Source organism: Fundulus heteroclitus, unplaced genomic scaffold (genome assembly GCF_011125445.2).
Source record: "Fundulus heteroclitus isolate FHET01 unplaced genomic scaffold, MU-UCD_Fhet_4.1 scaffold_41, whole genome shotgun sequence".
NCBI classification, from domain to species: domain Eukaryota; kingdom Metazoa; phylum Chordata; class Actinopteri; order Cyprinodontiformes; family Fundulidae; genus Fundulus; species Fundulus heteroclitus.
This window is the reverse complement of record NW_023396824.1, coordinates 2375518-2403108: the sequence shown is the minus strand read 5'-3', so window position 1 is coordinate 2403108 and position 27591 is coordinate 2375518. Positions and strand designations below refer to the sequence as shown.

At 45.9% G+C, this 27591-nt stretch overlaps 2 protein-coding genes across 5 annotated transcripts; both read left to right on the top strand.

The window, feature by feature from the left end:
* The first annotated feature begins 158 nt into the window (after positions 1-158).
* On the top strand, positions 159-16230 carry si:ch1073-157b13.1 (7SK snRNA methylphosphate capping enzyme). Of its 2 annotated transcripts, XM_036131080.1 has the most exons (8): positions 159-757; positions 3032-3420; positions 4034-4284; positions 6319-6565; positions 6640-7141; positions 13705-13917; positions 15841-15975; positions 16180-16230. In XM_036131080.1, the coding sequence occupies exons 2-8, from the start codon at positions 3062-3064 to the stop codon at positions 16213-16215; spliced, it is 1743 nt and encodes a 580-aa protein (XP_035986973.1). In that variant the 5' UTR covers positions 159-757; positions 3032-3061; the 3' UTR covers positions 16216-16230. The 2 variants fall into 2 exon arrangements, with proteins under 2 accessions (XP_035986973.1, XP_035986972.1); XM_036131079.1 differs by lacking the exons at positions 159-757; positions 3032-3420; positions 4034-4284 and adding an exon at positions 4503-6044 and having other exon boundaries at positions 6288-6565.
* A 4539-nt stretch (positions 16231-20769) lies between these two features.
* zgc:153012 (uncharacterized protein LOC777626 homolog) lies at positions 20770-27589 on the top strand. 3 transcript variants are annotated; one of them, XM_036131115.1, is made up of 5 exons: positions 20770-21260; positions 23694-24552; positions 26341-26450; positions 26995-27040; positions 27149-27589. In XM_036131115.1, the coding sequence occupies exons 2-5, from the start codon at positions 23938-23940 to the stop codon at positions 27311-27313; spliced, it is 936 nt and encodes a 311-aa protein (XP_035987008.1). In that variant the 5' UTR covers positions 20770-21260; positions 23694-23937; the 3' UTR covers positions 27314-27589. The 3 variants fall into 3 exon arrangements, with proteins under 3 accessions (XP_035987008.1, XP_035987009.1, XP_035987010.1); XM_036131116.1 differs by lacking the exon at positions 20770-21260 and having other exon boundaries at positions 23512-23844; positions 23911-24552; XM_036131117.1 differs by lacking the exon at positions 20770-21260 and having other exon boundaries at positions 23512-24552; positions 27170-27589.
* The last annotated feature ends 2 nt before the right edge of the window (positions 27590-27591 follow it).

Here is a 27591-nt window from a genome sequence, read left to right as displayed (position 1 = left end):
AGCTGTTATAATCGCGTTTAAAAAAAAACAACTGCAGTAGATATAGTATATTAGTTTACAACAGTTTCACGATCATACATTTTGAGCAGCTCATGATATAAACTACAAACATTCAGAGGTGTCTATCTTCGTGTTTAAATGTTTAAAATAAGACTTTCTAGATGTCCAATCATGTTCTAATTTCAGCAGCCTCTTTAACTGCTAATGCTCACACCTTGTAGTGATTAAAACATACTTAACCCGCGTTTTAAAACTATAAACAGATTGATTGATTTTAAGCAGGCATATAGTGGGACACCTTATTTTACGGTCCAATCTCCCGCCCTCAGAGGCAGCTGAGCATTTGATTGGCTAGACCTTGGTGGAGGCGGGACTCAGACGCTGGCCTATAAATCGGCGGGGTCCGTCCAGCCTTCGATAGAGCAGCTAACAAATAACGGAGTGTTGTGGTTAAATTCCTTCAGTGTGGATAAAGTCACGACTCAGTTTGCTGCGCGCGCAGACACGGGCACGCAGGCGGACACGCGCTGAGCCGTGCTGGGTTACATTTCCGGTCAGACCCGAGCAGTTTGAGGGGCTTTTCTCTGAAGGGGCGTGTGTTAGCTACAGGAGGCTAGCTGCTGCGGCTAAGTGTTTGTTTCCACTGGGCTCATTAATAATTCATGACGGCGCGCTGCTATTGGCGGAAGGAGCGGAGGGGCGGGGCTTGTTTAAGCGGCTAAAACTCGCAAACAAACCAAGAAGAGGAGGAGAGACGGTGAGTTTGATCCAATCAGCATCATTTCCAGACCGGTAGACGAGCCGAGTTCCCGTCGGAACCGAGGTCCAGTTTACATCAGAACCTAGATCAGTTTAGTTTAGAACATAGATCAATTTACACCAGAACATAGATCCAGTTTACATCAGAACCTAGATCCAGTTTACATCAGAACCTAGATCAGTTTACACCAGAACCTAGATCCAGTTTACATCAGAACATAGATCAGTTTACTTTAGAACATGGATCCAGTTTCCATCAGAACCTAGATCCAGTTTACTTCAGAACATGGATCCAGTTTACATCAGAACCTAGATCAGTTTACATCAGAACCTAGATCCAGTTTACATCAGAACCTAGATCCAGTTTACTTCAGAACATGGATCCAGTTTACATCAGAACATGGATCCAGTTTACATCAGAACATGGATCCAGTTTACATCAGAACCTAGATCCAGTTTACATCAGAACATGGATCCAGTTTACATCAGAACATAGATCCAGTTTACTTCCGAATATGGATCCAGTTTACATCAGAACCTAGATCAGTCTGTAATTTACTAACTCATCTTGATCAAGAGAAGGTTTCTTAAGTAAAGGTTTAATAACAGCTACTTTAAAAGCCTGTGCTACATATCCATTTACTAAGGATAGATTAATCATGTCTAAAATAGGACCACTGATCAGAGGGAATATGTCCTTAAACAACTTGGTTGGGATTGGGTCTAACATACAGGTAGAAGGTTTAGATGAAGCTAAAATTTTAGCTCAGAAAGCTCTACTGCTTCTAAACATGAATTAAGTCTGTACAGTCTGTAAGTCTGTACAGTCAGAGCTCATTAACGTGGATCCAGACCAGCACATTAGTTATTAGTAACATGTTAGTAACACTAATAACTGTTATGTTCTGTTTACATCAGAACATAGATCCAGTTTACTTCAGAACATAGATCCAGTTTACTTCAGAACATAGATCCAGTTTACATCAGAAAATAGATCAGTTTACATCAGAACATAGATCCAGTTTACATCAGAACATAGATCAGTTTACATCAGAACCTAGATCAGTTTACATCAGAACATAGATCCAGTTTACATCAGAACATAGATCCAGTTTACATCAGAACATAGATCAGTTTATATCAGAACATAGATCCAGTTTACTTTAGAACATAGATCAGTTTACATCAGAACATAGATCAGTTTACATCAGAACCTAGATCAGTTTACATCAAAACATAGATCAGTTCCCATCAGAACATAGATTCAGTTTACATCAGAACATAGATTCAGTTTACATCAGAACATAGATCAGTTTACATCAGAACATAGATCAGTTTACATCAGAACATAGATCAGTTTACATCAGAACATAGATCAGTTTACATCAGAACCTAGATCAGTTTACATCAAAACATAGATCAGTTCCCATCAGAACATAGATTCAGTTTACATCAGAACATAGATCAGTTTACATCAGAACATAGATCAGTTTACATCAGAACATAGATTCAGTTTACATCAGAACATAGATCCAGTTTATATCAGAACATAGATTGTTTACATCAGAACCTAGATCAGTTTACATCAGAACATAGATCAGTTTACATCAGAACATAGATCAGTTTACATCAGAACATAGATTCAGTTTACATCAGAACATAGATTCAGTTTACATCAGAACATAGATCCAGTTTATATCAGAACATAGATCAGTTTACATTAGAACATAGATCAGTTTACATCAGAACATAGATCAGTTTAAACCAGAACATAGATCAGTTTATATCATAACCTAGATCAGTTTACATCAGAACATAGATCAGTTTACATCAGAACATAGATCAGTTTATATCATAACCTAGATCAGTTTACATTAGAACATAGATCAGTTTACATCAGAACATAGATTCAGTTTACATCAGAACATAGATCCAGTTTACATCAGAACATAGATTCAGTTTACATCAGAACATAGATTCAGTTTACATCAGAACATAGATCCAGTTTACATCAGAACATAGATTGTTTACATCAGAACCTAGATCAGTTTACATCAGAACATAGATCAGTTTACCCCTGCAGTCTCTCTGTGGTTGAAGCAGCTGACCAGAGGCTGTATTGCAGTGTTCAGTCTGTACAGTCAGAGCTCATTAATGTGGACCCAGACCAACACATTATTAATAATGGACACCTGCTCACGGTACCAGCTTACTGTCCTCACGTTGTCTCTGATTGGCTCTCCTCCTCTGACTCCGCCCCTTCTCTCCCCAGAGCTCTGTGATTGGCTGAGCCCTCATCAGGATGTCTCTGGAAACAGATCCTGTCCTTCCCCCTGAGCTGCCCGTCAAGCTAAGCCACACCCCCTCTCCGCCTGTCAGCCAATCAGATCCCTCCCAGCTGGATAAGCCCCGCCCTCCCATCCACCCTAAAAATGGCCACCAGCCCCACCTGCCCCCGCCTCCTCCACCTCCTCCGGCCAATCAGAGGGTGGGGAAGAGACGTTTCTCGGTGGGCGTGGGTTTCAAAGGCGTGGCCAAGCGTCGGCGCCGGGCCAACAGCGACAGCCAGGCGGAGCCGGTGCTGCCGAGCCACTTCCTGTTGGGGGGGAACATCTTTGACCCCCTGAACCTGAACTCCCTGCTGGACGAAGACGTCAACAGGTGAGTCCCCCACCAGTCAACAGAACCAAACTGTCTCTGCAGGTATGTGGAGGAAGCTCTTCTTAAAGTTATCTTCCTTCTGCAGAGCAGCAGCTCTGCTTTGTTCTCTCCAACATCTTTAAACGGCAGCCAGAGGCTTTGGTTTCTCCTGTCCCTCATTGTTCGTTTACAGGACCGCCTAACAAACTCACCCTCACTGCTGACCACATGTTGACCAATCAAAACGAGCTCAGGTGAGAGAGGACAGGTGGGGGCCATAGAGACTTCCACACTCAGCCTCTCTGTATCAGGCTAGGCTAGCATTAGCGTTAGCCGCCTGGCACATAATTTAGCCTTGATGAATTTCATGATTCAAGGTCCTCGAATCATTTGAGGAACCGTGGCAGCCCTAGTAGGCAGTGGACAACATACCTCACATACTACGTCTCGCCCAAATCAGCGAGTTCCCTGAGATTCTACGTTTTGTAATAGATTCCATCTTATTTGCTAAACCCTGTGATTCCGTCATAGAGCCCTCGTTATAGCTGATTATCTAAGTCAGGCACGAACAGAGCTCCACTGAGACCTGAGGGTCACAACCTCCTGAAACGGTGTTGTCCCCTCCCCTCCTCAGGGTGACCAATCAGGAGACACCCAGGAGCTCCCCCCTGCCGTCACGCAGCAGAGACGCCGTGGAGATCCTGGTCCCCCGGGACATCACGGACCCTCTGAACCTGAAGGCGGGGGGGGAGGACGGGGACGCAGCACCAGTACTGGTGTCCCCCCTGAAATCCAGGAGGAGGCACCGCTACAGACACCATGGAGGAGGAGGAGACAAGGAGGGGATCCCCGCCCGCCTGTTCCCCACCTCAACTGGACTTTCAGGTGAGCCTCTTGGTTCTCTGCTGCAGTTTCTGTGTCCTCCACAGGGGGTGCTGTTGTCTGCTGCAGTTCTTGTGTCCTCCACAGGGGGTGCTGTTGTCTGCTGCAGTTCTTGTGTCCTCCACAGGGGGTGCTGTTGTCTCCTCCTGCAGTTCTTGTGTCCTCCACAGGGGGTGCTGTTGTCTGCTGCAGTTTCTCTGTCCTCCACAGGGGGTGCTGTTGTCTGCTGCAGTTTCTCTGTCCTCCACAGGGGGTGCTGTTGTCTCATGCTGCAGTTCTTGTGTCCTCCACAGGGGGTGCTGTTGTCTCCTGCAGTTTCTGTGTCCTCCACAGGGGGTGCTGTTTTCTCCTGCAGTTCTTGTGTCCTCCACAGGGGGTGCTGTTGTCTCCTGCTGCGGTTCTTGTGTCCTCCACAGGGGGTGCTGTTGTCTCCTGCAGTTCTTGTGTCCTCCACAGGGGGTGCTGTTGTCTCCTGCAGTTTCTGTGTCCTCCACAGGGGGTGCTGTTGTCTCCTGCAGTTCTTGTGTCCTCCACAGGGGGTGCTGTTGTCTCCTGCAGTTTCTGTGTCCTCCACAGGGGGTGCTGTTGTCTCCTGCAGTTCTTGTGTCCTCCACAGGGGGTGCTGTTGTCTCCTGCTGCAGTTCTTGTGTCCTCCACAGGGGGTGCTGTTGTCTCCTGCAGTTTCTGTGTCCTCCACAGGGGGTGCTGTTTTCTCCTGCAGTTCTTGTGTCCTCCACAGGGGGTGCTGTTGTCTCCTGCTGCGGTTCTTGTGTCCTCCACAGGGGGTGCTGTTGTCTCATGCTGCAGTTCTTGTGTCCTCCACAGGGGGTGCTGTTGTCTCCTGCAGTTTCTGTGTCCTCCACAGGGGGTGCTGTTGTCTCCTGCAGTTTCTGTGTCCTCCACAGGGGGTGCTGTTTTCTCCTGCAGTTATTGTGTCCTCCACAGGGGGTGCTGTTGTCTCCTGCAGTTCTTGTGTCCTCCACAGGGGGTGCTGTTGTCTCCTGCAGTTTCTGTGTCCTCCACAGGGGGTGCTGTTGTCTCCTGCAGTTTCTGTGTCCTCCACAGGGGGTGCTGTTGTCTCCTGCAGTTCTTGTGTCCTCCACAGGGGGTGCTGTTGTCTCCTGCTGCAGTTCTTGTGTCCTCCACAGGGGGTGCTGTTGTCTCCTGCAGTTTCTGTGTCCTCCACAGGGGGTGCTGTTTTCTCCTGCAGTTCTTGTGTCCTCCACAGGGGGTGCTGTTGTCTCCTGCTGCGGTTCTTGTGTCCTCCACAGGGGGTGCTGTTGTCTCCTGCAGTTTCTGTGTCCTCCACAGGGGGTGCTGTTGTCTCCTACTGCAGATTCTGTGTCCTCCACAGGGGGTGCTGTTGTCTCCTGCAGTTTCTATGTCCTCCACAGGGGGTGCTGTTGTCTCCTACTGCAGATTCTGTGTCCTCCACAGGGGGTGCTGTTGTCTCCTGCTGCAGTTTCTGTGTCCTCCACAGGGGGTGCTGTTGTCTCCTGCAGTTTCTGTGTCCTCCACAGGGGGTGCTGTTGTCTCCTGCAGTTTCTGTGTCCTCCACAGGGGGTGCTGTTGTCTCCTGCAGTTTCTGTGTCCTCCACAGGGGGTGCTGTTGTCTCCTGCAGTTCTTGTGTCCTCCACAGGGGGTGCTGTTGTCTCCTGCAGTTCTTGTGTCCTCCACAGGGGGTGCTGTTGTCTGCTGCAGTTTCTGTGTCCTCCACAGGGGGTGCTGTTGTCTCCTGCAGTTCTTGTGTCCTCCACAGGGGGTGCTGTTGTCTGCTGCAGTTCTTGTGTCCTCCACAGGGGGTGCTGTTGTCTCTTGCATTTTCTGTGTCCTCCACAGGGGGTGCTGTTGTCTCTTGCATTTTCTGTGTCCTCCACAGGGGGTGCTGTTGTCTCCTGCAGTTTCTGTGTCCTCCACAGGGGGTGCTGTTGTCTCCTGCTGCGGTTCTTGTGTCCTCCACAGGGGGTGCTGTTGTCTCCTGCAGTTTCTGTGTCCTCCACAGGGGGTGCTGTTGTCTCACTTTGTTTCTCTTGTAGTTCCTGCGTCTCCTCTGTCCTGTGAGCTCAACACCGCCATCACTTGCCGAGACGATGTAGCTCCGCCCCCCATCCTGCCACGTAGACACACCCACCCCCTGCCTGGCCCCGCCCACAAACCCGGGCACCACCGTCGGGGCCGGCGCACCTCCTCCACCCAGTCCGCTGACGGGGCCGTCACCGTGAGAACCACGCCTCTGCCCACTAAATTCCAGACGCCACTAGTGGGAGGGGCTAAAGCCGGCAGGTGGGTGCTTTAGGTAGAGCGCTGGGTTCTGGTGGGCCAGGTGGGTCATGGTACCTGTGTGTCTCCCCCTGCAGGTGTGGAGGTCCCACGCTCGGCTCCGCCCTGCCTGCAGAGAAGAAGAAGGACAAGCAGCGGTACCAGTACGGGAACCACTGCCAGTACTACGGCTACCAGGGTTTCTATGGCGACAAACACGAGGGGCGGGTCGGAGCGGAGGAGGACCCCCGGCTCCGCCTCCTAGAAGCTGATTGGTTCAGAGACAAGACGGTGCTGGACATTGGCTGCGGCGCCGGTCACGTGACCCTGTTCATCGCCAGGAGGTTTGACCCCTCCCACATCCTGGGGGTGGAGCTAGACGGGCGACTGGTCCACGCCGCCAGGCAGAACATCAGACACTTCCTGTCACATGACCTGGTGGAGGAGGAGCGGGGGGGGAGGGGGGAGGAGGCGATGCTGCAGCTGTTGACCCCCCTCCCCCTCTCCTTCAGGGTGAGTCGGGGTCCTCTGTCTGCTCCTCCCCTCCTGCCTCCATCCTCCTCCTCCTCCAGGTTCCCCAGCAACGTCACCTTCATCCAGGTGAGTCCCAGGTGCTCCACAACCAGCGCTACCTGAATGCAGGCAATGCTCCATGTTACATCTGAACTGGACCCGGTTCTGGTCCGGTTCTGGTCCTGTTCTGGTCCGGCTCTGGTCCGGTTCCGGTCCGGGTCCGGTTCTGGTCCTGTTCTGGTCCGGTTCTGGTCTGGTTCTGGTCCGGTTCTGGTCTGGTCCTGGTCTGGTCCTGGTCTGGTCCTGGTCCGGTTCTGGTCCTGTTCTGGTCCGGTTCTGGTCCTGTTCTGGACCCGGTTCTGGCCCGGCTCTGGTCCGGCTCTGGTCCGGTTCTGGACCCGGTTCTGGACCCGGTTCTGGTCCAGTTCCACCTCCAGAGCCTCAGGATAACATCCTTATGGCATCATGAGGGACCTGAGCGGGTCGTCCTGTAGAACCCTAAGTGGATCAGAACGTTTCTGACATCACACTTTGGTTCTGTCAGGGAACCAGATCCAGTTAGAGGTTCTGTCCACCAGCCGCTCAGCTCGGTCCAAACGTGACGTTCTGGTGGTGGAGGGGAGGTTCTGCTCTGATGGGTTCTGGTCTGACCAGGTGGAGCTGAGCGATGATGAAGAGCTGAGAGTCTTCCTCAGGTCCAACTGGACCTTCAGCTGCCGCCTTGATTGTTTTAGTAATATATTAATCTATTGATTTATTCAGATGACTTATTTAGTAATCATTAGTTAAAGGTTCTGAGTTATAGAAATAACTGAAAATAATTCCTTTCCTGAAGAATATAGCGCTGCATGTGCAGCTAAATAAGGTTCTACCAGCATCCTATTAGAACCCGGCTGGTTCTGCTGCCTCTGGAAACGTTCTAACTACAAACACATAAAGCTTCTGTCTCCTGTTCTGCATTAATTCACATTAAACAGCATTTTAGATGCTTTAATCTAAAACAGAATAAATAACTCCACATTCATCAGAACGCCTCATTTAAGTCCAGACTGGATACATCCAGCATTTTAACTTAATTATTGTTAAATAGAGTAGAATAGAAATGTCTTCATGTAGACAGATGACTAATAATCTAGGTAATTAATGAGAAAAAAGCTGCTTTTAAAGTTACGCTGGTCAGCAGAAGGTTCATCAGAAACAGGATAAAACTGATTATTAATAGAAGATAAACACTATTCAGATAAAATGAAGAATGCAGCAGTTAATTTCCAGAAACATGTCATATTTTAGTCCCCTGTTTTTGTTGCACTAATGAAAGAAACCAGAACCGGGCCTGTTCCCCTACAGGCCTGTAGGGGAACCTGCTGTTATTCTCACCTCTGCTGTGGAGCACCGACCTTTATTTAACAGGAACATTACAATCACCATTAACTCCATAAACAGCACCCTGATAGGCAGGGGCGTGCATACATAGACACTAGGTGGCGCTAAAGCACTAGGAAGTTTGCCCTTTATCAACGAAAATGCCCTTTTGAAACTCGTTTTTTTTTTTCTTTTTTTTTTACCTCGGAGTGGCCATCGTCCTTTTAGTACTATCTTTGATGTGTCAATCATACAATTTAACCAATCAAATCAACGACTGAAGGCAACATGCTAGCCAATCACAGCTGGAGAGGGGCGGGACACTGAATCATAGCCTTCAGTCGCCGCCGCAGTTCAGCTGTGGTCACCGATGGTGTCGGTAGAGCGGGATGGAAATTTGGTCTGATTACCAAACAATTACAAGAAGTGACAACAAAGCAGAGAGCGAGCTGGAAGCAGCGCGATTAATTACTGTTTGAAATGCCAGCACTGAAGTCTAAACTGGAGTAAACATTCACGCTAGGAGGGTTAGCTAGGACAGCTAGGAGGGTTAGCTAGGGGACAGCTAGCAGCACAAGGAGCAGAACCAAGCACTAAAACTGCCAAACTGAAGAGATTTGAGTTCCTTGCAGGTAGAAGGGAACTCTGCTTTGTTCTGATCCTTGTTCTCATAGCTGCTGTAATTACAGAACCTGTTCTAGTCAGAATTGTTACTTCAGTCAGTGTTCAGCCTGACACCAGCACTCATGTTTATTAGCGTGTAGCTTATGCTGGACTTTTGAGTTAAGACACAGCGCTACAGGTTACCCTATGTCACTGTTAGTTTCCAGTAACCCAAACCAGCATAAAACCTGCCCAACTTAAAAGAAAAAACAAGGCCAAATCTCAAACTCTCTCATGTTAAAAGAAAAAAACTATTAAACACATAAGAACATGCCATTAGCACACAACTGAGCTGAAGCAAAGAAAAAAAAAACTGTGCATATGGGCTCCAAACAAAATGTACAATCAGACAACCAAATAACACAAGATCTCTTTAACAATCAGGATATTTCACCCAGAAAAAATAAATTATAAATAGCTTCCCAACATGAGTTGTAAATCTACCTTTAATATGAACTTAATTTCTCTCAGTATAGCTCAATCAAACATTTCTCTTACACGCAGTCATGAAATATTTTTAAGTTGATAAGTAGAACTCAACCCCTCTTGGGCGTTTACATTGACCAAACACTTGATTAACCATTATTCTTTTCTTGTTTTATTATAACAATCAATATTATTCATTATAGCTAATTTTCATTGACGATGTTAGATCGACAGATTCAACATATTTAAAAAATAAATAATGACTATTTTGATATATTTTGTTAGTAATTCTTTCTAAAAGCCCAACAAATGTTATGAAAAGCTTCCGAAATTTTTTACAATCTGCCCATAAGCAATTTTTTTGTTCAAAAGCCTAATTGGTTGGAAACCTGCCTAATTTGGCAACACCGACTACACTATTGCTATTTGTTTGTTACAGTAGTCACAGAGCCACTGATCAGTCTGAAGTGTGTGTGTATGTATGTATATATATATATATATATATATATATATATATATATATATATATATATATATATATATATATATATATATATATATATATATATATATATATATATATATATATATATATAAGTGCACCCTCCTACCTGGTAGTGTGTAGCCTGCTACTGTAAAAAAAGTTTGACTGCCCTGAATATTATTAAGATCTTACTGAGGTCGGTTTTGAAATTATCTTTTGAAAACCTGAGCCATTAAAAACGACTGAAACAATGCCCCGAAATGAGCCACCTCCTTGCGCACACCCGACCAGCCTATCTCTCTTCCTTTGTCACGTGAACTCGCGCGGTCGCCCGCATCTTCTATGGAGAAGATGAGGAGCAGCTTAAGACAGAACTAAAGGTCTTCCACTCCAGCTTTACTTCAAAGAACCTATAAGAAATATGTTCAATACTGAGGGAAAACAATGGCCAGCTGATCTTTCCTGCCTTTGTCAAAATGATCCAAATATATGCAACATTACCAATGACGACAGTTTCAGTTGAAAGATCATTTTCCAAGCTGAAAATCATCAAAACTAAACTAAGAAGCCTGTGTGGAGAAGAAAGGCTCTCTGACCTTCTTCTGCTTACCATTGAAAAAGACATTGAGGTAAACCACAGCGAGGTCATCAACATCTTTAAAGACATGGCACCAAGGAGGATGCTGCTTTAAAGTAGTACACTTTAGTCTGTTCTGTTGGTGGTGTGACTTTTTTCCATTGAAAACTCACATTTAGTGAATGTTACAAATAAAAGTCAAATTTCATTCAACATGCGTGTGTATTTTATTATTATTTTTTTTATAATTAAGTGTTCCACGTGCGCTAAAAAGTGCCCCCCCCCTCCTGAGCACCTGCCCCCCAAAATGTCTGTGCACGCCACTGCTGATGGGTGACCTCTTCTGTTATCATGTGGGTCGCTTTGAGGTCCAGAACCGTCCAGATAGCAGGATGATGGCGCTCACATTTAATATTAGTGTCAACGACCACCTAAAATATCTGATTTCAGCATAAAATCAGGACAACATGGCGCTCACATTTAATATTAGTGTCAACGACCACCTAAAATATCTGATTTCAGCATAAAATCAGGACAACATGGCGCTCACATTTAATATTAGTGTCAACGGCCACCTAAAATATCTGATTTCAGCATAAAATCAGGAGAACATGGCGCTCACATTTATTATTAGTGTCAACGACCACCTAAAATATCCAGTTTTAGCATAAAATCAGGACAACATGGCGCTCACATTTAATATTAGTGTCAACGACCACCTAAAATATCTGATTTCAGCATAAAATCAGGACAACATGGCGCTCACATTTAATATTAGTGTCAACGGCCACCTAAAATATCTGATTTCAGCATAAAATCAGGAGAACATGGCGCTCACATTTATTATTAGTGTCAACGACCACCTAAAATATCCAGTTTTAGCATAAAATCAGGACAACATGGCGCTCACATTTAATATTAGTGTCAACGGCCACCTAAAATATCCAGTTTTAGTATAAAATCAGGACAACATGGCGCTGCAGTGTTAACGGTACCTGAGAACCAAAGCCGGTACTTAACGGTACCTATGGGAACCGAAGCCGGTACTTAACGGTACCTATTTTCAGTACATGTGTGTTTATGTAGTGATAAAAGTTAGTTTATTAATAAAATCTCTAAATTTTTCAGTTTAACACATTAATTTCTCAGCATATAAGGTTGCTTTGATCTAGAAATGAACCTTATTGAACAGTTTATTAATTTTAATACGTTGCCTGAACATAAAGCCCATTTTACCAGAACTCCAGTTATCAGAACCACAGAGTGAACGAGGTGAATTAATGAATGAAGGGAATAAAATTCAGGGCATAGTTTTAGTCCTACAGTTTCAGAGATGAAAAGCGATTAAGAACAAATTTTATCCAGTTAGTAAATCATCACGGTGAACGTCAGCAGAGAGGAAACGGAGCTAAATATGGAGAGAAATTCACTAACCTGGCAGCAGTGACCAGGAGCTTCCTCAGATTAAAAGTATTCACACCCCTGGTCTTGGCCTTCGCCTCACAGATATCACTGCAGCGTAATCGGCACATTTAGAAAAGCTGAGGCAGACTTTCTATCAGCTATGCTAGCTGACTGGACCAGCGGCTGCTGATGTCATCACGCTCTGCAATGCTGCGTTCAGGTCCAGCATGGAAAATCGCCCTCTCTTCCACTCCCTCAGTGTCACAGTGATGCGTTTAGTACCGACAGGACTCAGGCAGTACCTATAAAATAATTCAGAACCATTTAATGATGTTCTAACAGAGAAAGTGGGTTAATTAGACACTGTTGGTTAATTAGACACTGTTGGTTATTTAGACACTGTTGGTTATTTAGACACTGTTGGTTATTTAGACACTGTTGGTTAATTAGACACTGTTGGTTATTTAGACACTGTTGGTTAATTAGACACTGTTGGTTAATTAGACACTGTTGGTTAATTAGACACTGTTGGTTAATTAGACACTGTTGGTTATTTAGACACTGTTGGTTATTTAGACACTGTTGGTTATTTAGACACTGTGGGTTAATTAGACACTGTTGGTTATTTAAACACTGTTGGTTATTTAAACACTGTGGGTTAATTAGACACTGTTGGTTATTTAAACACTGTTGGTTATTTAAACACTGTTGGTTAATTAGACACTGTTGGTTATTTAGACACTGTTGGTTAATTAGACACTGTGGGTTAATTAGACACTGTTGGTTAATTAGACACTGTTGGTTAATTAGACACTGTTGGTTATTTAGACACTGTTGGTTATTTAGACACTGTGGGTTAATTAGACACTGTGGGTTAATTAGACACTGTTGGTTAATTAGACACTGTTGGTTATTTAGACACTGTTGGTTAATTAGACACTGTTGGTTATTTAGACACTGTTGGTTAATTAGACACTGCGGGTTAATTAGACACTGTGGGTTAATTAGACACTGTGGGTTAATTAGACACTGTTGGTTATTTAGGCACTGTTGGTTATTTAGACACTGTTGGTTATTTAAACACTGTGGGTTAATTAGACACTGTGGGTTAATTAGACACTGTTGGTTAATTAGACACTGTTGGTTATTTAGACACTGTTGGTTAATTAGACACTGTTGGTTATTTAGACACTGTTGGTTAATTAGACACTGCGGGTTAATTAGACACTGTGGGTTAATTAGACACTGTTGGTTAATTAGACACTGTTGGTTATTTAGACACTGTTGGTTAATTAGACACTGTTGGTTATTTAGACACTGTTGGTTAATTAGACACTGCGGGTTAATTAGACACTGTTGGTTAATTAGACACTATTGGTTAATCAGTTACTGTTGATTAATTAGACACTGTTGCATTGCGCTCTGCTATGTTGCACTAAGTAGTTGTCAGATTTAGAAACGTCTATTAACAGAAAACGCTCTGTAAGGCAGTAATGTAAGGTTTTATTATTCCCATTATTTAATGGAAGAGAAGGAGCTATAGTCAGTGTCCTGTTTACATTCCTAAAGCAGCCACGTGATTGGTCAGCACTTCCTGAAACACCTGAACACCTCTACCTTTATGAACCTGATGGATGAATACCTGACACGGCTGTTGGTTCATTTAGCAGCAGGAGATTAAATGTCGTTTTAGTCCTTCATGGTAACCGCATCACCTGTTGACTCCTCCCACAGGGCGACTACCTGACGGACAGAGAGGCGTGGCCTGGGCGGGGCCAGTATGACGTCATCGTGTGTCTGGGGGTCACCAAGTGGGTGCAGCTGCAGTCAGGCGACAGGGGCGTGGTCAGGCTGTTCAGACGGGCCTATCAGAGCCTGTCGCCGGGCGGAGTGCTGATCCTGGAGCCGCAGCCGTGGAGCAGCTACGTCCACAGCAAGAGAGCCTCGGTAAAGCCCACCTGTACACCTGGACCCAGACGTTACCTGAGGATCAGTAGATACCTGGGGAGAAGGAGCTGAGAGGGCAGAATTTAGATTTAATAACATAACAATAACCAGTTAATAACACTATTAACAAGATTATTCCTCCTGATGGTGAGAGGAGAAGGGGGCGGAGCCTAGAATACCATTAATCAGCAATAATTATGTTAATTTAGACGATATTAACCAGTTAATAACATTATTAACAAGATTATTAGTCCTGATGGTGAGAGGAGAAGGGTGCGGAGCCTAGAATACCATTAATCAGCAATAATTAGGTTAATTTAGACGATATTGACCGGTTAATAACATTATTAACAGGATTATTCCTCCTCATGGTGATAAAAAGGGGGCGGAGCCTAGAAGACCATTAATCAGCATTAATTATGTTAATTTAGACGATATTGACCAGTTAATAACATTATTAACAGGATTATTCCTCCTGATGGTGAGAAAAAAGGGGGCGAAACCTATAAGACCATTAATCAGCATTAATTATGTTCATTTAGACGATATTGACCAGTTAATAACATTATTTACAGGATTATTTCTCCTGATGGTGAGAGGAGAAGTAGGCGGAGCCTAGAATACCATTAATCAGCAATAATTAGGTTAATTTAGACGATATTGACCGGTTAATAACATTATTAACAGGATTATTCCTCCTCATGGTGATAAAAAGGGGGCGGAGCCTAGAAGACCATTAATCAGCATTAATTATATTAATTTAGACGATATTGACCAGTTAATAACATTATTTACAGGATTATTTCTCCTGATGGTGAGAGGAGAAGGGGGCGGAGCCTAGAATACCATTAATCAGCATTAATTAGGTTAATTTAGACGATATTGACCGGTTAATAACATTATTAACAGGATTATTCTTCCTGATGGTGAGAAAAAAGGGGGCGGAGCCTAGAAGACCATTAATCAGCATTAATTATATTAATTTAGACGATATTGACCAGTTAATAACATTATTAACAGGATTATTCCTCCTGATGGTGGAATAATCCTGTTAATAATATCATTAATCAGCATTAATTATGTTAATTTAGACAATATTAACCAGTTAATAACACTATTAACAGGATTATTAGTCCTCATGGTGAGAGAAGGGGGCAGAGCCTAGAGGACCATTAATCAGCATTAATTATGTTAATTTAGACGATATTGACCAGTTAATAACATTATTAACAGGATTATTCCTCCTCATGGTGAGAAAAAGGGGGCGGAGCCTAGAAGATCATTAATCTTAACATTAACATTATTAACAGGATTAATAATATCATTAATCAGCATTAATTAACCATCTGGACAGCAGCAGACAGGAAACAGGACTGTTGTTCGTTGTAAAGGGAATTAACGGTTCTGCCGGGCTTCAGATGAATCCATCAGAACCTTCTAACCAGGTTCAGAAACGGACCTTCAGAACATTTTCTCCCTGAAATGACAGAAACGTCCCCATGGTGCTGAATCCACCGCTAAATGAACCCAGCTCACATGGAGGTTCTGTTGGGTCGGTGCTGATAAGCTGCAGTCCAGCAGAGGTTCATCAGGAAGGTTCTGGTGTTTCTGTGTTTTACCGGGTTTGTTCTTGGTTATTAATCTTGGATGGAAAGCAGAACTTTTCAGAACTTCTAACCCGCTCCAAACCCATGGACCTCCAAAATGGGCAGCAAGGAGATCCAGAAAACAGAACCAGGGTAGAACCCGCCCAGAACCCTTGTTGTTCCCCAGATTTCCTCCCTCCCCAGGATCCTGGTCCATTTCAGACAGAACCGACCGCTGACAGAGGCTGGTTCCTGCTTACGATGAACCCATACCAGATGTTCTGTCTGGCTACAGAACATCTGGATGTTCTGATGGTTCTCCTGGTTTTCATCCCAGGAGACGACGTTCCGTAACTTCAGAACCCTGAGGATCCGACCCGAACAGTTCACCTCGTTCCTCACCGACAGCGTGGGCTTCACCTCCTACAGGCTGCTCACGCACACAGGTAACCTATGCCCCGCCCACACACAGGTAACGTACACACAGGTAACCTATGCCCCGCCCACACACAGGTAACACACACACAGGTAACCTACACACAGGTAACCTACGGCCCGCCCACACACAGGTAAACTCACACACCACGCAGGTAACACACACTGGTAACCCCCCCACCAAACACAGACACACACACACACATACAGGTAAAACATACATACAGTTAAATTCACACAGGTAACCTCACACACAGGTAACCTCACACACAGGTAACCTCACACACAGGTAACCTCACACACAGGTAACCTCACACACAGGTAACCCGCACACAGGTGATCTGGCTCCACATATCAGCTTTATCCTGTCAGCCAGTGTTTCGTTGATCCTAGTATTAATTATGCAGGAGCCACCGTGGAGCATCTGATTAAAATGCAGACATGATGAACCGGTCCAGAGTTTTATTGAAGTTATGAAATTGTGGTTTCTATAAGTAAACAGAATATAACAGTGCCTCTTAGATACATATGCATTGTGACTGCAACATTAACAGCAAAATATGGCTAATCATATAAGAACCACATGGGCAATGGCTAAATAGACACTACTACAAATATATTCTACGCCGTAAAGTAAACATATTATCCAATTACAAGCTTCATCTCCGTTTTACATGGCAGGAAAGGGTTAACAACTCCGTTGTTTACTTAATTGCGGTACTCGCGGTGCTCGCGGTAAGCGCGTTACACGCTATAAACGCAATCTTCGGCAACATACGTGGATATTCATGCCGCTATTCCACAAACTCGCATTAACAGCTTAACGCAAAACAAGAAATGCTAAACTTACGGTTTATGAACGCACAACAGCATCTGAAAGGCACGATAACTCCACAGCACGCAAGGTATCCTTCCGCCTCTCCGTCTCTCCGTCCACTGGCTCATGCGCATGCGCCCTCGGACTCGCACCCCCAGTTAACTCCACAGGTGTAGCCACGAGGGTTGCACGCACAGAAGCATAGACAGTCAGCAAAAAGTCTACCTGGTCATGTGGAAGTCTCTAGTCCTTCACAACAGCCAGAGTGAAGCTCTCTGTTCATTGGATCATAATTAGGGAGGCAGGCCATAATTGACTTTTTTTGTTTAATTGGATCAAAGTGTGATTAACAGGTAACCTCACACACAGGTAAACTGACACACAGGTAACCTCACACACAGGTAACCTCACACACAGGTAACCCGCACACAGGTAAACTGACACACAGGTAACCTCACACACAGGTAACCTCACACACAGGTAAACTGACACACAGGTAAACTGACACACAGGTAACCTCACACTCAGGTAACCTGACACACAGGTAACCTGACACACAGGTAACCTCACACACAGGTAACCTCACACACAGGTAACCTCACACACAGGTAACCTCACACACAGGTAACCTCACACACAGGTAACCTCACACACAGGTAACCTCACACACAGGTAACCTCACACACAGGTAACCTGACACACAGGTAACCTGACACACAGGTAAACTGACACAGGTGATCTGGCTCCACATATCAGCTTTATCCTGTCAGCCAGAGTGAAGCTCTCTGTTCATTGGATCATACTTAGGGATGCAGGTCATAATTGACTTTTGTTTTTTGCTTAATTGGATCAAAGTGTGATTAACAGGTAACCCCACACACAGGTAACCCCACACACAGGTAACCTCACACACAGGTAACCCCACACACAGGTAACCTGACACACAGGTAACCCCACACACAGGTAACCCATGTCCATTCAGTCTGAGTGTTGTAGTGTGGCTGCCGTCCAGCAGAGGGCGCTGCAGGTCCTCTAAAGTGGAGCCAGACAAGCAGTAGATAAAAACAGTGGAGGCAGCATGAATCCTGCAGAGGTCCAGTCTGGGATTATTTACCACATTTTAATAAAAATGCTCTTTATGTGGTTCTGTTTTAAACATAAACGCTCAACAAGCTCCTTAAGTTACAGCTGCATGGCTGGAGGCATCGGTGGAGGACATTACGCTGTAATATGACATTACACTACTACTATGCATGGCCTTGATGGAGGACATTACGCTGTTAATGATGATGGAGACATGAAGCCCTGCTGATTATCAGCTTCATCTATTTTATTCTATTCACCAACTAATAGAATAAAATAGATGTGTGAGAGAAAACCACACATTTTGTATTTATTACAAGCAGCTCAATAAACTGTTTCATATGATGGGCCTCTCTTTAAAGTCAGCATATTGTAAAATAAATGAACCCTTTATGTTATGGAAAGACCCTCTAGATACAAGAGAAAACTAGTTTTTTAGGAAAATTATCAATTAATCGTTAGTCGATCAATAAGATCAATCAACTCTAGATCACCTTAATCCATAACCTGCATCCCTAGTGATCAATGACGGTCCTAAACGTCTGAGTGGAACAAAAACTCACTGGGAGCCGTACCATGATTCAGCTCACTGAACGAACAGATTCAGTTTAGAGCAATCTGCTTGTTCAGTCAGTTAAACTGATTCAGTTCCAGTGAATCCGTTCAACAGTCTGAACGAACAGATTCAGTTTAGAGCAATCTGCTTCTTCAGTCAGTTAAACTGATTCAGTTCCAGTGAATCCGTTCAACTGTCTGAACGGACAGATTCAGTTTAGAGAAATATGCTTCTTCAGTAAGTTAAACTGATTCACCGGAACTGAATCTGCTTGTTCAGTCAGTGTAACTGATTCAGTTTAGAGCAATCTGCTTCTTCAGTCAGTTAAACTGATTCAGTTCCAGTGAATCAGTTCAACTGTCTGAACGAACAGATTCAGTTTAGAGCAATCTGCTTCTTCAGTCAGTTAAACTGATTCATCGGAACTGAATCTGCTTGTTCAGTCAGTTGAACTGATTCATTTCAGGATGAAAATATCCGTTCAACTGAACGAACGGATTCAGTTCTGATGAATCAGTTCAACTGTCTGAACGAACAGATTCAGTTCAAATGAATCAGTTCCACTGTCTGAACAGATTGAGTTCCAATGAATCAGTTCCACTGTCTGAACAGATTGAGTTCCAATGAATCAGTTAAACTGGCTGAATAGATTCAGTTCTGATGAATCAGTTCCACTGTCTGAACGAACAGATTCAGCTCAGGTGGATCTTTTCCAGCCCCTCTAATAGAAACAGGAAGTGATTCAGAGGCACCAGGAACCTGGAGGTGGATTTGCTGGGTTCTCTCTGGGTCGGCGATGCTGTTCTTCATCCAGACAGAACCTTTATTATAAAAATGATAATAATCAGGACTTTATTTGGACCAAATAGAACCGGTTCCTCCTGGGTTGAACCAACATCAGGCAGGAAAATCTTCTAAACCCAGCCGGGTCAGAACCAGAACTTGTTCCTCCTCTAGGTCATGAAGCAGTCATAAACCCTAACCAGAACCACCTGGAGGCCTCTCAGGAACACGGAGCGGACCAGAACCTTCTTCAGGGACCTCGGTACCACTAAGCTGCTTCACTTCCTACCGGGCTTTGGGTTCTGGTCCGGCCCTGTTTACAATCACTAACAGACCAGAACCCGTTTCTCTGACGTGAGGGAGTCCAGAACCCAGTGTGATCCTCTCCAACAGCGCCGCCTACTGGACTGGATCCAGAACGGATCGCTGCTCTGAGGTCCAAATGGAAAACCCTGATAACCGGTCCTGGTTCTGGCAGCTCAGGGAACCCAGGGTTCCTGGTTCTGGATCTCAGAACCAGGAGTGTTGGGTCTAGTGAAACCGGATCTCTGTATGACCCAGATTGTGGATCCATCCTGTTACCCAGAATCCTCAGTGGAACGTCATGTGACCTCACCTGTTTCTGATCCGTTTCCAGGTAACCAGAGACCCATCTACCTGTTCCACAAGAGCCCCGCCCACAGGAAGTGACATCACTCCAGGACCTGATTGGACGGCAGGAGACCTGCGACCCACTGAAAACAGGAAGTGATGTCAGACTGAACTGAGCATGCTCAGTGGGAGCGACCTCATAAACCTGAGAACAGCTGAAAGCGTCACGTGACCGCGCTCTGATTGGACAGGAAACACAGACAGGAAGTGACTGAGCTTTTCAAAATAAAACCCAATTCTTGTTATTTTTTTATAATAAAGTGAAGAGAGCTGCTGCTTGGTGCTGGTCCGTTTTATTGTTCTGACCCGGTTTACGCTGTTCTAACGAGTTCCACGGGGGGGGGGGGGTCCACTTGGTTCTGATCAGTCATAGCTGAGGTTTAATAGTACACGGTTCAGAACCGGTCCCTTTCTCACTACAGAGCACGACAGGGTTCTGTGTTTGGACCTGGAGAAACATGGTTTACTCTGAAAATCTCCAAAAACCTTCTAAGCTTGATGAGCCCGGCTGAGAGTCCAGAACCTCTGCAGAACCTCTGCAGAACCTGGTGGCTATGTGGCCTGCTGGTCTTCCTGATGAGATCTGGTGCTGTCTGGAAGAAAACTGGGCCAGGATCCAGAACCGGAACCTGGCACCACAGAACTGGCTGGGCTGGGTCGGTCCAAACCGGACCTTCTCATCAGGAAGCACAGATTTAAAAAAATAAGGAGTTATTTGACTTTAGGTACTAAATATGAAGCTTAAATTCTGCCCTGTTTTAGTTTCCTTTAGAACTTTATTAAAGTTCTGTTTAGTTTTAGATCCATAATTATTTCAGAACCAGAACCTCTGGTGCAGAAAAACAAAGACATTCATATTTGCAATCAAGATTACTCATGTTCCGCTGGCAAAGAGTCTCTGGTTCTGGTGGTTCTGCTGGTTCTGGCTGCAGAGAATGGAAACCCAGAAGTCTGATACATTAATTCAGTGATGTGGGACGTTTCTCTGCTCTTAGAACCGTTCCCACACACAGAGGAACAACTCTGGAGAACACAGGAGGCCAGAACAGGTTTCTGGGATCAGAACCTCCGGTTCCTCGTCAGCCTGTGAACTCTGACCCGTAGAACCGAGGACGGGTCTGACTGCTGCAGTGGGTCGAGGTATAGGAGGTTCTCCTGGTTCTGCTGCTGCTGAGAGGAACACAGTTCTTCTGACGTTCCTCCATGGAACCAGAGAAGCTCTCCCTGGCTGTGCTGCTCCTGCTCTCCTCCCTCCTCCTCCTCCTCACCAGCAGCCCTCCAACAATGGACCCGTTGTTCTGCTGCCACGTCACGGCTCAGCAGGAACCGCAGGAACCGGAGCCGCCTGGGCCCGGAGAACCAGGAAGAGTTTGACCTCCATGATGTTCTGCTGATGATCAGAACCAGAGAACCGCTGCTCTGCTGCTGCCAGGTACTGTGGGACAACTTTTACTACTACCATCATTCTGCTATCAATATATATATATATATATATATATATATATATATATTGATATAACGCCTGTAGTACAAGTTATAGTACTACATTATACTGATATATATACTGATATAACGCCTGTAGTACAACTTTTACTACTACCATCATAATGATATCAATATATTTAGACTGCTGTAACGCCTGCAGTAAATGTTATACTACTACCATCATACTGCTATGACTATATATATACTGCATATATATCCTTGTAGTAAACGTTATAGTACTACAATGATACTGCTGTCAATATATATATATATATATATATATATATATATATATATATATATATATATATATATATATATATATATATATATATATATATATATACTGCTGTAACGCCTGTAGTAAATGTTATAGTACTACCATTATACTGATATGAATATATATATATATATATATATATATATATATATATATATATATATATACTGCATACACTACCGTTCAAAAGTTTGGGGTCACACTGAAATGTCCTTATTTTTGAAGGAAAAGCACTGAACTTTTCAATGAAGATAACTTTAAACTGGTCTTAACTTTAAAGAAATACATTCTATACATTGCTAATGTGGTAAATGACTATTCTAGCTGCAAATGTCTGGTTTTTGTATCTACATAGGTGTATAGAGGCCCATTTTCAGCAACTATCACTCCAGTGTTCTAATGGTACAATGTGTTTGCTCATTGGCTCAGAAGGCTAATTAATGATTAGAAAACACTTGTTCAATCATGTTCACACATCTTAAAACAGTTTAGCTCGTTACAGAAGCTACAAAACTCACCTTCCTTTGAGCAGATTGACTTTCTGGAGCATCACATTTGTGGGGTCAATTAAACGCTGAAAATGGCCAGAAATAGAGAACTTTCATCTGAAACTCGACAGTCTATTCTTGTTCTTAGAAATGAAGGATATTCCATGATTTCCTACAACGGTGTGTACTACTCCCTTCAGAGGACAGCACAAAGAGGCTCTAACAGAGTAGAAAAAGAAGTGGGAGGCTGTGTTGCACAACTGAGCAAGAAGATAAGTACATTAGAGTCTCTAGTCTGAGAAACAAACGCCTCACAGGTCCCCAGCTGGCATCTTCATTAAATATTACCCACAACACACCAGCGTCAACATCTACAGTGAAGAGGCGGCTGCAGGGTTCTGGGCTTCAGGGCAGAGTGGCAAAGAAAAAGCCAGATCTGAGACTGGCCAATAAAAGAAAAAGATTAAGATAAGCAAAAGAACAGAGACATTGGACAGAGGAAGTAAAAAGTGTTGTGGACGGATGAATCCAAGTTTGAGGTGTTTGGATCACAAAGAAGAACGCTTGTGAGACGCAGAACAAATGAAAAGATGCTGGAAGAATGCCTGACGCTGTCTGCTAAGCATGGTGGAGGTAGTGTGATGGTCTGGGGTTGCTTTGGTGCTGCTAAGGTGGGACATTTGTCCAGAGTAAAAGGAAGGCTATCAGTCCATTTTGCAACGCCATGCCGTACCCAGTGGACGGCGCTGGATTGGAGCCAGTTTCATCGTACAACAGGACAAGGACCCTAAACACCTCCAGATTATGCAGAAGCAGGCAGCTGGTATTCTGTGGGTGATGGAGAGGCCAGCAGTCACCAGATCTGAACCCATGGAGCTGTTATGGGAGCATCTGACCGTACGGTACGCAGGAAGAGCCCATCCAACCAATCACACCTGTGGGAGCAGCTTCTGGAAGCGTGGGGAGCAATTTATCCAGATTACCTCCACAAATTAACAGCTAGAATAACAAAGGTCTGCAATGCTGTAATCGCTGCAAATGGAGGATTCTTTGACGAACGCAAAGTTTGATGTAAAAAAAAATCTTATTTCAAATATTAATCATTATTTCTAACCTTGTCAATGTCTTGACTCTATTTTCTATTCATTTCACAACGTATGCTGGTGAATAAGTGTGACTTTTCATGAAAAACACAAAATTGTTTGGGTGACCCCAAACTTTTGAACGGTAGTGTATATACCTGTAGTAAATGTTAATGTTATAGTACTACCATGATACTGCTATCAATATATATATATATATATATATATATATATATATATATATATATACTGCTGTAATACCTGTAGTACAGCTACAGGTTGTCAGCAGACCTCTTCCTGTGATCAGAGGACTTGTCTCCGTCCTCAGAGTTCATGTCCTCTGAGCAGGTGAGGACGTCACTGCTACGTCCACAGATGATTGTCGCTGCTCCCTCCACGCTCCAATCAGAGCTCAGCACCTGCAGCTCTGTGAGACACACCTGTGTGCAGCGTGTCCCGGCCCGTGGAGCCGTCCCCCTGCAGAACCGGTCCTGGACGTCTGTCTCTGAGACGCTGGTGTGTTTGTTTAGCAACAGGAACTGAAGCAAGCGGCGCAGCGAGGACAGGAAACAGGAAGTACAGCTGCAGCCTCACAGGACGGCGAGGACGCATGCTGGGAGACGTCCTGCCTCTGTTTGTGGACAAACATCAGCTGGGAATGACCGTCTCACCTGTTCTCAGGTAGGAGGAAGGTGTGTCTGCAGGAATGTTTCCTGGAGGACGTCTAACCTGCTGTCTGTCTCTCAGAGCGTCTGCAGCGCGGCTTCAGGGACCATGAGCGCAGCTAAAAGGAGAAGCGGCTTCCAGATCACCAGCGTCACCTGCGACTTGCTCCACCTGACCTCCCCGACCGACCAATCAGGCGACCCGTCCACCGGCCGGCCCCTGGGAAGCTCCTCTCAGCCAAACACGCCGTCTCTGCAGAAGAAATACATCTCCCAGGATGCATTGGGCCAGCGGGCCGGCTCCAGGTTCAGGGTGGTGAGGCTGAGGGAGGGCGGGGTCGGTGGCGGTGGGCGGGGCCAGCCGTACCGGCGGGGCAGGTGGACCTGCACGGAGTTCAGGGAGCGGGTGGAGGGGGCGGGGCTAAGATGGGTCATGGACAGCATGAGGAACGCCCATTCTCTGGACTCCCTGGACATGATTGGCTGGGACAGAGAAAGGGGTGGAGTCATCTCCCAGGACACCTCCCACCCGTCGGCTCTGCCACTAAGAGGAATGGAGGGGGCGGGGCTTGTTTCCAGAAGTGGACCACCGTCACCGACACACCAAGAACCACACGGCCTGAAAGAGCCAACCAGAGGACAGCGTTCAGACTCCGCCCCCTCACCTGCTCCACGCCGCCCACAACACTTCCCCCAGCCGTTACAGCCTGGCCCCCCTGCACAGGTAGGCACCAATCAGAGCTCAGAGATGACCCGGACCAGAACACCTGGTTCCAGGTGCTGGTTCTGCCTCCATCGACCTGCGGGTCGACCTGCTGGTCACGGGTTCTAATCCTCAGTCTGTGGATCCCTACCCTCTGCTAACCTAACAGGGAACTGCTCTCTGCTGCCCCCTGCTGGAGCAGCAGAGAACAGCAGGTTCTGAACAACAGTGAGGTGCTGCCTCTGGTTCTGGATCCATTCAGGTCCAGACTCCAGAACAGATCACCCAGCAGCAGGGTTCCAGGTCCGGTTCTGGCTCTGATTGAACAAAGTCTGGGAAAAGATGTTCTCCATGAGAGAGATCCAGCACCAGAACCACTGTGGACCCAGTCAGAAGGTTGGAAAGAACCAGAACCGGGTCTGGGTCCACTCGCTGTAACGGGCAGAACCCTAAAATCTGCTCTCAGATTCTGGTTCTGCTGCAGAACAGCGGTCCAACAACACCAGCAGGGTTCAGAAGATGAAGGAGCTGGAGTGGCCTAGTCAAAGTCTGAGGCTGTGACCTTATTAAGGTTCATGCTGGCCTCCATGGTTCTGAAGGCAGAGCGGGTCCAAGTTCCTCCACAGTGAAGATACAGACCCAGAACCAGGTATCAGAACCACCCAGTCAGCAGTGTCAGGGTGTGACGTTTGCTCCTTAATAAATACTTTAATAGACATTTTTATTTATTTTACTAAAGTCCACTTTGTCTGATATTAACATCAGACCAAAGGCTCGATGTTCTCAAAGGTTCCTGTCGGTTCTGGACGTGTTTCTGGTTCTCAGTTTCTGTCTCTCCTGTCTGTCTCTCTGTCTGTCTCGGTCTCTCCTGTCTGTCTCACCTTTCTGTCTCTCCTGTCTGTCTCTCTGTCTGTCTGTCTCTCCTGTGTGTCTCACCTCTCGGTCTCTCCTGTCTGTCTCACCTTTCTGTCTCTCTGTCTGTCTCGGTCTCTCCTGTCTGTCTCACCTTTCTGTCTCTCCTGTCTGTCTCTCTGTCTGTCTCGGTCTCTCCTGTCTGTCTCTCCTGTCTGTCTCTCTGTCTGTCTCGGTCTCTCCTGTCTGTCTCACCTTTCTGTCTCTCCTGTCTGTCTCTCTGTCTGTCTCGGTCTCTCCTGTCTGTCTCTCCTGTCTGTCTCTCTGTCTGTCTCGGTCTCTCCTGTCTGTCTCTCCTGTCTGTCTCTCCTGTCTGTCTCTCTGTCTGTCTCGGTCTCTCCTGTCTGTCTCTCCTGTCTGTATCTCTGTCTGTCTCACCTGTCTCTCTGTCTGTCTCTCCTGTCTGTCTCTCTGTCTGTCTCGGTCTCTCCTGTCTGTCTCACCTTTCTGTCTCTCCTGTCTGTCTCTCTGTCTGTCTCGGTCTCTCCTGTCTGTCTCTCCTGTCTGTCTCTCTGTCTGTCTCACCTTTCTGTCTCTCCTGTCTGTCTCTCTGTCTGTCTCGGTCTCTCCTGTCTGTCTCTCCTGTCTGTCTCTCCTGTCTGTCTCTCCTGTCTGTCTCTCTGTCTGTCTCGGTCTCTCCTGTCTGTCTCTCCTGTCTGTCTCTCTGTCTGTCTCCCCTGTCTGTCTCCCTGTCTGTCTCTCTCTCTGTCTGTCTCACCTCTCGGTCTCTCCTGTCTGTCTCTCCTGTCTGTCTCTCTGTCTCGGTCTCTCCTGTCTGTCTCCCTGTCTGTCTCTCTCTCTGTCTGTCTCACCTCTCGGTCTCTCCTGTCTGTCTCTCCTGTCTGTCTCTCTGTCTCGGTCTCTCCTGTCTGTCTCACCTGTCCTCTCCCTGTCCAGCGTGTCTTCAGGACGTCCCAGTCTCTGCCCAGCTCTCCCCCCTCTGGACGTCCCACCCTGACACCTGTCCACTCCTCAGCCTTCGGCCTGGGGGACAGTCTGGACACCAGGTGAGGACGTTCACATCCATCCATCCATCATTAATTTATCAATCCATCATCCATCCATCACCTTGTAAATATTGTGTTTCAGCACCAAATGTCTCACCTGTGTCTCACCTGTTTGTCTCACCTGTGTATCTCATCTCTATGTCTCACCTGTATGTCTCACCAGTATGTCTCACCTGTATCTCACCTCTGTGTCTCACCTGTATGTCTCACCTGTATGTCTCACCTGTATCTCACCTGTTTGTCTCACCTGTGTATCTCATTTCTATGTCTCACCTGTGTATCTCACCTGTATGTCTCACCTGTATGTCTCCCCTGTATCTCACCTGTGTGTCTCACCTGTGTGTCTCACCTGTATGTCTCACCTGTATCTCACCTGTATCTCACCTGTGTGTCTCACCTGTGTGTCTCACCTTTGTCTCACCTGTATCTCACCTGTGTGTCTCACCTCTATGTCTCACCTGTATGTCTCCCCTGTATCTCACCTGTGTGTCTCGCCTGTGTGTCTCACCTGTGTCTCACCTGTGTCTCACCTGTGTGTCTGCAGTGCTGCCGCTGTTCCAGCCATCGACAGTAAGATAGAACAAGCCATGGTGAGTCCGTCCCTGGGTCCACCTGCTGCTGTCTACCTGTAACGTCTACCTGTGGGACAACCAGTCCCCGTGGGGACGTTGTCCTCATGTTGGGTCTTTGGTCTCCAGCCGTCTCCCTTGTTCCTCCAGGACCTGGCCAAGACTCACCTGATGCTAGCGGTGCGTGATGAGGTGGAGCTTCTGAGGGAACAAATCCGAGATCTTCAGGAGAAGAACCAGCAGCTAGAGACGGAGAACCGAGCGCTGAAGCAGCGGCATTACGCCGCAGAGTGATGGAACCGCGGGGACATCACCTGTGGAACACCTGCGGGACACCTGCGGGACACCTGCAGGACGAAGCAACCAGCCGCTGCAGCAGCAACTGGACCTTAGCCAGAACATCTGTGGAAGAAGAGGCCACACAGATTTCAGGCTTTATCTGCCAGATTGTCTTTATTTGAAGCAACGGACAGTAAGCAGGGTCAGCTGGGGTCAAAGGTTAACAAGTTTCTGCCCACAGGGTCTGTAAATGTTTTGGTTTCCTGGATTAAAGTAAAAGTCGCCCCACAAGG

What these genes read in the sequence shown, in the direction of transcription:
- si:ch1073-157b13.1 (XM_036131079.1), top strand. Translation starts at nt 4,548, where the DNA reads ATGCTGCAGTTCTTGTGTCCTCCACAGGGGGTGCTGTTGTCTCCTGCA. An exon ending in GGAGGGGCTAAAGCCGGCAG is followed by an intron (nt 6,566 to 6,639) that starts GTGGGTGCTTTA and finishes CTCCCCCTGCAG; the next exon opens with GTGTGGAGGTCCCACGCTCG. An exon ending in TCCACAGCAAGAGAGCCTCG is followed by an intron (nt 13,918 to 15,840) that starts GTAAAGCCCACC and finishes TTTTCATCCCAG; the next exon opens with GAGACGACGTTCCGTAACTT.
- zgc:153012 (XM_036131115.1), top strand. Translation starts at nt 23,938, where the DNA reads ATGAGCGCAGCTAAAAGGAGAAGCGGCTTCCAGATCACCAGCGTCACC. An exon ending in GGGGACAGTCTGGACACCAG is followed by an intron (nt 26,451 to 26,994) that starts GTGAGGACGTTC and finishes GTGTGTCTGCAG; the next exon opens with TGCTGCCGCTGTTCCAGCCA. An exon ending in GTAAGATAGAACAAGCCATG is followed by an intron (nt 27,041 to 27,148) that starts GTGAGTCCGTCC and finishes TTTGGTCTCCAG; the next exon opens with CCGTCTCCCTTGTTCCTCCA.